This window comes from Dermacentor variabilis, chromosome 6, assembly GCF_050947875.1.
Source record: "Dermacentor variabilis isolate Ectoservices chromosome 6, ASM5094787v1, whole genome shotgun sequence".
Lineage (NCBI taxonomy): Eukaryota > Metazoa > Arthropoda > Arachnida > Ixodida > Ixodidae > Dermacentor > Dermacentor variabilis.
In genome coordinates this window covers 65,864,842-65,875,320 of record NC_134573.1, presented here as the reverse complement: position 1 = coordinate 65,875,320, position 10,479 = coordinate 65,864,842, and the positions used below count along the sequence as shown (strand labels likewise).

The 10,479-nt window shown below is 49.6% G+C and overlaps 1 protein-coding gene across 1 annotated transcript; it reads right to left on the bottom strand.

The window, feature by feature from the left end:
- Positions 1-9,128: 9,128 nt before the first annotated feature.
- On the bottom strand, positions 9,129-10,254 carry LOC142584192 (uncharacterized). The gene has a single exon (XM_075694353.1). The coding sequence runs from the start codon at positions 10,188-10,190 to the stop codon at positions 9,183-9,185; it is 1,008 nt and encodes a 335-aa protein (XP_075550468.1). The 5' UTR covers positions 10,191-10,254; the 3' UTR covers positions 9,129-9,182.
- Positions 10,255-10,479: the final 225 nt, after the last annotated feature.

The window sequence follows — 10,479 nt, the reverse complement described above, 5'->3', positions numbered from 1 at the left end:
CAGGAACACCTTAGACTTCTGTCAACCAAAGGACCAGGCAGGATTCCGTAAAGGCTATTCAACAATAGACCACATTCACACTATCAATCAAGTGATAGAGAAATGTGCAGAATATAACCAACCCTTATATATAGCTTTCATTGATTACGAGAAAGCGTTTGATTCAGTCGAAACCTCAGCAGTCATGGAGGCATTACGGAATCAGGGTGTAGATGAGCCATATGTAAAAATACTGGAAGATATCTATAGCGGCTCCACAGCCACCGTAGTCCTTCACAAAGAAAGCAACAAAATCCCAATAAAGAAAGGCGTCAGACAGGGAGATACGATCTCTCGAATGCTATTCACAGCATGTTTACAGGAGGTATTCAGAGACCTGGAGTGGGAAGAACTGGGGATAAAAGTTGATGGAGAATACCTTAGCAACTTGCGATTCGCTGATGATATTGCCTTGCTTAGTAACTCAGGAGACCAATTGCAATGCATGCTCACTGACCTGGAGAGGCAAAGCAGAAGGGTGGGTCTGAAAATAATCTGCAGAAAACTAAAGTAATGTTTAACAGTCTCCGAAGATAATAATAATATTTGGGGTTTTACGTGCCAAAACCACTTTCTGATTATGAGGCACGCCGTAGTGGAGGACTCCGGAAATTTTGACCACCTGGGGTTCTTTAACGTGCACCTAAATCTAAGCACACGGGTGTTTTCGCATTTCGCCCCCATCGAAATGCGGCCGCTGTGGCCGGGATTCGATCCCGCGACCTCGTGCTCAGCAGCCCAACACCATAGCCACTGAGCAACCACGGTAGGTAGTCTCGGAACAGAACAGCAGTTTACGATAGGTAGCGAGGCACTGGAAGTTGTAAGGGAATACATCTACTTAGGGCAGGTAGTGACCACGGATCCGGATCATGAGACTGAAATAACCAGAAGAATAAGAATGGCTGGGGTGCGTTTGGCAGGCATTCTCAAATCATGAACAGCAGGTTGCGACTATCCCTCAAAAGGAAAGTGTATAACAGCTGTGTGTTACCAGTACTCACATATGGGGCAGAAACCTGGAGGCTTACGGAAAGGGTTCTGCTGAAATTGAGGACGACGCAACGAGCTATGGAAAGAAAAATGATGGGTGTAACGTTAAGGGATAAGAAAAGAGCAGATTGGGTGAGACAACAAACGCGGGTAAATGACATCTTAGTTGAAATCAAGAAAAAGAAATGGGCATGGGCCGGACATGTAATGAGGAGGGAAGATAACCGATGGTCATTAAGGGTTACGGACTGGATTCCAAGGGAAAGGAAGCGTAGCAGGGGGCGGCAGAAAGTTAGGTGGGCGGATGACATTAAGATGTTTGCAGGGACAACATGGCCACAATTAGTACATGACCGGGGTAGTTGGAGAAGTATGGGAGAGGCCTTTGCCCTGCAGTGGGCGTAACTAGGCTGATGATGATGATGATCCTGTGCTTCCTGAAGAGCGGGCAAGCATTGTACGCTTTACTGCTGCGAAATACCAGCCTGCGCGTTTCCTTCTTTTTCTATGTGACTATATCGACACGTCTATTTGTTTATTCTTTTCTCGGTGACTATATGTAACCGGCTACTGTGTTCCTTCCGTAACTACAACGTGGCAATATATATGTGCGTTCATTAGACAAATAAGGATAACCCTCGGCTTTCTTTAGGTGTCAATTGTGCTTAGAAAAGAGGCAATGCCATGCAAATCCTGTCGAACCCGTGGGCACAACAAAATGTTGTGCCGATTCCACTCACCGTGGGAAGCAATGTTATGCGAAGCATATTGATGGTACCTGGCTATCAGCGTTGTTTGGAATAGTCGTGCGTGTGTGAGTTGTGCAGTTGTGTATGTGTGGGTTGCGAGAATATGTATGCGTAACGACAGCATCGCGATGACGACCACGTAGAAGACGATCGTAAGAGCAGCGGCATGATTTATATTCCGGTCATTCGGCGTGAGCTCCCGACATGACGATTGTTCGGTTCTTCATAGGCATTGGACGAGCGCAAGTGAGCGAAGCATGTATTGTAACATCATCAGCGACTGCGTGTCATAGAGTTGTACGTACTTATGTCTATTTCATGTGGTGCATGTAAAGGGACGACGCCATTTGTACTTCGGCGAAGAAGTATTTAAATTTTATTAACTTGGGCGATCACGAAAGCCAGTGCAACTTTGTATAGTTTCTACTTAGCGTAAGCTACGACGACGAAAGTTCTGGTCAGTGTGGGCTTGTGCAAAAATTGTGCAGGCTAACACGGGGCCTCAAAGCGTGAGCTGTCACAAGGGCAGGCGATGAGAAAGGGGCACGACGAGGACGCGCTGAGTGTTTCAAAGAGCTGGCTGTCTTTGGAACGGGGGAGCTACGCCTGCGATCGTGGCCTAATGCATCAGCATCATTGTGTCGAAAAGCCAACCAAGATGTCCATATACTTCCACTTGCAAGGGTGTCATCCGCCGGGCCTCCGTGGAAGGCGCGCCAACGGACATCGACTCAAAAACGGTCACTGATAGAAAACCACTGCCATCGGCCACTCACAGGCACCACCACTGCAGTAATCGTGGCATTCGACCGCCATCACCTGCCCAATTTCGTGCGCTACGGATCGGTGCTCATGCACTGCATGCTATACCGCCGGCAGGTCGGTAAATGTTACGCCTGCGGTCGGCTCGGTCCCCGTGCGGACGTGTGCCCCAACCCCGGTTACCTTATCTGCTGAGCCTGTGGTGTCGCGAACCCAACTCAGGAGCACCACTGTGCACCAAGATGTAAGCTATGTGGCAGCCCCCATCACACCGCCGACAAAGCCCCCAAAGAAAACTACCGCATACCATGCGTGATGCGACGACGGCGATGGGAGGGAGCGCGCTCGGTGAGAAATGGCGATGAGCGTGCTACAACGCCCAAGTCCGCCGTCGCTACTAGCGACGACGACTTCCCGCACCTCCCGGGAGGCGACCGGGCCGCTGACAACTGATCCCGGTCCCGCTCCATCCGCTCCAGGCGGGCATCGAGATCCCGGAGCCGTCCCCGAGCCCGCTCCCGTGGCGCGCCGCTCGGTGCGTCTCGGGACCACACCGGTTCTTGCTCCAGGTCCAGGTCCTCCCGTTCCAGCTCCCTTTCTGGATCCCGCTCTGGGACCTCCTGGACGGACGTCGTCCGGGGAAACACCACATCAGAGGTAGGGTCGGGCTCACTCCCAGAACACGATACACGCACTAACACATCTGAGATAGCATTACTGAAACTTTGAAAGAAAGAGTCATCAAACTTACGGCCGCGATTGCCGAACTACAAAACGACAGGAGCGCGCGCGCCGCAATTGTGGTCGCCGCCGACAACGCCGCCAAGGCAGCAGTACAGCATTCACCACCGCCGCAACCGGTTACAGCGCCGGTAGCGCCGATGGAGAGAGCGCGCGCCCAAGAAACGCGCCGTGACTCGCGCCCGACCAGAACTGTAACCCAGGTTAGACGAGATTAAAGGTACGCTCTCGGCAATCGAAACGAACCTCCACTTTTTCGGAGACAGTATGGCCCAAGTACAGTCCACCCTCGCGGCCCACGGTAATCGGTTGGGGACAGTCAAACATTATATCGAACACGTCGTAGCCCCTGGTATTGCCACGGGAAAGCTGTTTTCGCCAAAACACCCCATGCCCAGTCCACCCCCAAACGCCCGCCTTCCGTCCAGTCCACCTTCCGACCGTCGGGTGCCCGGGTCGACCCCCACAAGCATCAAGATGGCCAGGCCAGATGAAGTGTTCCGCATCTGGCAGTAAAACTACAGGAGTTTCACTGCGCGGAAAGCTTCCCTGCATCAATACCTCCGCAGACACGACGTCAAGCCCCACGTAATCCTGCTGCAAGAAACTCTCACACACAGCGTTACAATCACAGGCTTCTAGTGGTTACCTGGAAGCGCGGGAGCACGTAGTACCGCCACGCAGGTCGCTAAAAAGCTCACCTGCCTAGCGCAAGCCCTCGGCATGTCCGACGTGAATAACGTCATGACGGAGATTCTCCAAGCGATGCGTCTCGACAAAGTGTGTGCATCCTCAACATGCACAGCCGCCTCAGACGAAAGAGTCAGCGTTTCCGACGTCTATTCCAGAGAGCCATCGTCTTGCAGGCTGAAACCCGCTCGTGATAGCTGGCGATTTTAAAGCTGCGCATCGCACCTGTGCTTACGTGTATCACACATCCAAGGGTACTGCACTGTGGCAGTATGCGAAAGACCTGCATCTCACCCTGGTGCCGGCCTCAGTGCCGGCTTCAGGTGCCGGTTTTACGAATTCCTCCGCTCCTTCCTAACCCACCGGAAGGCCGTGCTCCGTGGCGCAGGCCTCAAGTCGGAAAAACTCGAGCTCGGACAGCGTGACACCCCCCATGGCTCCGTGCTCTCACCGACGCTGTTAAACCTCGTGATGAACAGGCTCTCCGAACGCCTCTCGAAGATAGAGGGCCGCAACCATACGTTATCTCTAACCGTTAACCGTTATCGTTAACTCCGAAAATGCGTTTATGGTGCTTTATGACCAGGCCGTGTTCATCCAATTGTTCAAATAGAAGGTGAAGGTGCTCTTTGTGCTCTTCATCTGTGCGACTTGCAAGGAGAATGTCGTCAAGGTAGAAGAAAATTAACGGGAGTCTGCGCGTAACCTCGTCCATGAACCTTTTAAATGTTTGGGCTGCATTCTTCAAACCTAAATAATACGGACGGACTCCAATAGGCCAAATGGAGTAGTGATTGCTGTCTTAGGAGTGTCGCTGGGTTCGACAGGAATTTGGTGGTACGCACTCATCCAATCTATCTTGCTGTATATTTTGGTTCCTGCGAGACGGGCGCCGAAGTCATGCATGTGGGGAAGGGGATATCGATACGGAGTAGTGAGTCTCAATACGGAGTAGCGATACGGTATGCGAAGCTCGCTAATAACCACAATGCCGCCAGTCACCACTGTCCTGCTCTGGAACCAGATGAAGAGGTGGAGACCAATTGCTGGAGGAAGAACGAATAACGTCCAGATAAAGCATGCGTTCGAACTCACGGCAGGAGACTTCCAACCTCCGTACAGCGAGCCTCCATGGCAGGGCAGTGACAGGCGGGCCGATGGTGGTGACATGATGCATCACCTTGTGTTTGACAGGCAGCGCATCGTTTCGAGGCTTCGTTAGTTGCAGGTACTCAGCAACTATCTTGTCGTACGTTGAGACCAGCCGAAACATACGCATGCCAGATGAGGTGAGGTTGGACTACAGGTCAAGTACATCGAGCGATGTGACGTTATTGTTCAGGCGCCGATCACGAGCACTCACATCTAGGCTGAAATGGCTGGGGAAGCCCGCTCCCTGTAAGGCGAAGCTAACGCTGGCGATCCCCAACACCCATCTGTGCAAGCGCCGGAGTCCTATGTGTAGCGTTATTCACTGGAGCCCATACAATGCGAAGGCAGTTGGCCTCTTCGAATTTCGGAGTTCTGGTAGCCCCCTGGCAGCCAGATGGCAGCCAGCTAGTTCCGGTTCTGATAGGAAGTCACGTGGGCTGGGATCCCACGGTGTGGTTTGCCTACATCTGCTCAGCAGGAACGCTAGTGTGCGTGCGCACTGTGCGCATGACAGCAACGGCAGCCAGAACACTGTCCTGGCTCCGACGCAGCCGACTGAGTGCAGCGGGGCATTTATTCGCTTGGATTCGTCGCTTTCCCAGCCAAATGCACTGCGCGCCTCTGGTCGCCTGCGAACCCTCCACCGGGGAACTTCACGTGCGCGTCAATATCGGAGCAGCACGTCGGCGCCGCCGCGAGCAAGCCTCGAGCGTCCGTACAATGGTCATTGCAATAATAGGAGGACAACTGCAATGGCGGCATGACAACGACTACCACGACGGCAATGACGGTCGACGCTGGCCCGATGACGGTGACACAACAGTGACGGTAGTGGGACGATGACGATTGTGACAGGATACCCGTGGCGCCGATGATGACGACTTATCTATCGAACGTTCAGATCGTGCGCAACAGCTCTTCTAATTGCGTTAGCGAAGTCGCATTGAAGTCTGAGAGCATTTAATTTCAATTTACAGAGGTATAGAAGGATATAACCCTGCATTTATTACATACACCCATTTAATATTTAGTTAATGACATACATATTTACTAGGTAATTCACAGAAATTCAATGAGCATGTTTCGATTCGAAGTTTGTGGCCAAGTGATGACATGGTGTCACTGGCGAATTTTTATAATGACACATGTTAGGATTCCAATTCATCATCGATAGCTTAAAGTAACAAGCGTCAGAACTTTAGATTTAATATTGCTTAGATTCTTTTCTAAGGGCGGCAACAACTCTGAATGCAACAGTAGTTGCTGAAAGATTGACGCTTTCAGTCTGTTCTGTGCTTTAATTAGGCTGAAGATGCAATAAACGTGTCGAAACTTCATTTGGCGCAAACAGAAATAACCCACGTGAGTGGAAACCTTTTTTTTTTCAAGTGCCTATATATGACCAACATAAGCTTCGTTATAACGACTCACGTATGAGTCATTTGTTATTCTTCTGGCAAAATTTATTTGATAATGTTCATCCAGTGCGGGCCTCAAGATTTTGCAGGTGAAGGGCCCCGTACGGGCACTCGCCACAGCCTGCGATTATATTTCTTACCCCCTATGTTTGGCGGACCGTTCAGAGCCTGCTACCTGGCATCACTCAGTGTATGGAGATTGACAGTTTCCTTTGTCCAGCAGCTCCTGGCTGATCGTCCTCCATTGGCTGCCTAATGGCATTCCCAAAAAATAATGGTGCTGCGCACACACGTAATCTTAGCCCCACCACCGTCACCCGAAATTAAATCCCTCACCTCAGTTCCCTGGCCCAATTATTCGATCCCCATTTTGTAAATATTTACTCGTTCCATGCAACACGTTGCTGCCAGTGGTTGGAGCCACTCGGTACATGAACTACCCTTGCAAGCGAAGGATAAATATTTACCCAACCAGGGGTGGCTTGCAAGTATAAAGTGTTGCTTTGGAGAGGTTGCTTCTGGTTAAGCCCCCTATCTATCTATCTATCTATCTATCTATCTATCTATCTATCTATCTATCTATCTATCTATCTATCTATCTATCTATCTATCTATCTATCTATCTATCTATCTATCTATCTATCTATCTGTCTGTCTGTCTGTCTGTCTGTCTGTCTGTCTGTCTGTCTGTCTGTCTGTCTGTCTGTCTGTCTGTCTGTCTGTCTGTCTGTCTGTCTGTCTGTCTGTCTGTCTGTCTGTCTGTCTATCTATCTATCTATCTATCTATCTATCTATCTATCTATCTATCTATCTATCTATCTATCTATCTATCTATCTATCTATCTATCTATCTATCTATCTATCTGCTTCGAAAAACAAGTATCTGCAATAAGCAACAAAGTTACAGTGGCGTTGTTGCGGTTCCCATATAATGCAGAGATCCGTCGTTTCATTTAGCTATCTTAATTTTTGATGCCATGCAGCAAATGATTGTCATAAACAAAAACATTTATGCAAGCTTTCATAGGTGTTTTCGAGGAACTCTGCTTCGCGGCCATTTGCAAGCGTAAATCACACGAACTAGATGGAAACATTTCCCCCGTAGATCACCTCGCTCATCGTAAACATAACCATATTAACACAGTAGATCATGAAGGCGACGAAAGCACAGGATAAACAATTCGTTGTTTTGAATTAAAGTGTCGAAATAACACGCTTAATGGTGAAATGAAAGTGGACGGAAAAAGATCGGGGGACACCTAAGCTGCGCTTTAAGGGTATGACGCGATATCTTAATTGTTCCCTTCAATGTTTGCTATTCTCACACAGTCCCTTTTGTTTGATCGCATTCATTAGTTTATAACGATTATCACAGCACAGGTTCTGTATTGCTGTATTGTTGTATGTCAACTGTTGCACTGTTGTCGCGCATAACGCAGCTTCTATATGCACACACATTTATTAGTACGCCGTGCACTGCACACAATCGAATGTGTTTGAGGCCCGCCTTGTAGTGATGCATGCATTGGCTCCAACATTAGTGCACCTCCATAGTCAGCACTGTCGTGCAATATTCATGGCCCTAATTGAACACACCCGCTACTGTCAGCAATATCTGCATCGACGTCATGCCGCGCAGACGCCCACACATCACTCTGTCGGACGTCAATATCGGTGGGCCATTCGATCGGCCTGTCGTCGGTGCTGTCTCGTGGAGGCTGCCTGTCTCCCAGCCCCAGCGTTTCCTTCTGTTCCGTGAAATGGACATGCTTGATATCGCTGATGCAGTTGCGAGTACGGGATGTCAAGTCAACACATGTATTTCTACAAGTAGAAACAATCGTTGTACTACCAAAGCTATACCCATTCGCGGTTGCCAAGTTTGGGATGCGATCCCGCCGTATAGACGAACGCAGACAGATCCGTTTGAAACGCTTCTGTCACAACGCGAGAGTGCGTTTCCGGAACGGGCTTTAGATCGTTCTTGTGCCACAAGCGGTCGCACACAGAGAACAAGAAGCCGAGGGGGTCCTTGAGGGAGCGTTTATCGAACATGTTGTTTACGGCTGCAACCGTCTTGTATGCTGCTCCATTACAGTGGCCCGGTTCCGAGCTCGTTTTTCAGCTTCAGCCTACCGCTTCAGCCGCTTAGCCTCCGCTTGTTCTTGCAACGCAGGGTCCTCTTGAGACCTCAGCTGTTTGACATCCACCTCTCGCTCTCGCAGTGCAGGGCCTTCTTGACGCCGCAGTCGCTTAGCCTCCGCTTTTCGCGCCAGACGCGCCTGGCGTTCGCTATTGAGCTCCTACCGGTCGCGATCCAAATCCGTGTTTTAACGCGATAGCGTTAAGGAGCTCGTGTCGCAGAAAAGCCGGTGTCGTCAGCGTCGGTGTCGGCGTCCGCGGCGTTGGCCGTGAGCGATAAATCACGGCAGGCACTTCATAAATAAAAAGCAACTTCCAAGATGGGCTGGGTGGGAATCGAACCAGGGTCTCCGGAGTGTGATACGGAGACGTTACCACTGAGCCACGAGTTTTTTTTTCTTTATTACCGACATGGCAACAAGGCTACAAAAGACGCCATTTTAACAGTACACAACGGTCACGACAAAATCTCTGCCATTGGTTGGCAGTCACAGGGCTAAAAACGCTTGAAATTCGCTAGCTCAGTCATCACACTGAGCCATGTTGGTTTTTCTTTTTGTAAATTATACATTTCCTTAATGTGACAAATGCTTTCAATGAAGTATTCTCTAACAGGCCGGGCATTGACATCGGCATGTCTCACGGCCATTCTAGTTTTCCATAAGCTATGTAAAGACACGAGCATGAACATGTCATAGGGTACTTTGTCCTCATTTAGAGTAGGCAAGGAACGAATCCCATATGGTGTAATCGGCAAGTCCTTCTTTAGTGTTCTCTGTAAGATGTCCCAATGGAACACAGCATCCCAGCAGTCAAGAAAAATGTGTTCTACTGTTTCGGGTTTCCGGCATAGTAAACAGTTGACGCTCCAAGGCACGGAAAGGCCTTTTTCATCTAGCCACGGTTTCACAGGTAAAGTATTGGTGTGGAGATGGAAAAAGAAGGACTTTACCGACGGGCGTACTGGCATTCGTTTTACTCTTTTTAGTACATCCTTTTCAGGCCCAATGCAGAACATCGAGTGATACAATGGCACCGGCAACATTGTGTCTACCAGGTCCTTATATAAGCGCTTTCGTGGTACCCTACTTAAGTATTCCATGGAAAACCGAACCTTTAACAGCTGAAAAGCCAAGACTACCTCTTTTAGGAAACCACGCGCTCTGCCTTGACTGCACCGATGTGACGATACAATAAACTCAGGTATAGCTTCGCTCAACCTTGTTTGAAACATAGTTACTAAATATGGGTCATTTTGGTCCCGCAAGAAAACAAACCTCGACACAATCTGCCTAATGAACAAATGTGCCAGACCTAATCCTCCATTTTTAACCGAACGAAAGAGATTAGTGCGACTGGTGCGCTCCCAGCTTGAACCCCACACAAACACTGCGAGCACTCTGTGTAAACGTTGTATGTTAGCCCTTGACATGCACAACGCTTGGAGCACGTAAGCAATTTTAGCGACGGCAAACAGGTTGCACACTGTCGCACGAGCAAACATAGAGAAATTGCGGCCACCCCATTTGAGTGTACCTTCACGAACCCTTTCAGTTTCGGCATTCCAGTAATCAACGGCGTCATGGTAGTGCTCAAGCGGCACCCCTAGGTGCTTTGCCGGCGTGACTGTCCAGCGGATATTTGCAAACGTACTCGGATGGTCTTCCCAGTTGCCGATCCATACCCCTAGGGATTTATCAAAGTTGATAGCACTGCCTGTCATTCTGCAGTATGATAACGCCTCTGCGACCGCCATTTCGATGCTTTCTTTATCCCGACAAAACAACGCGATG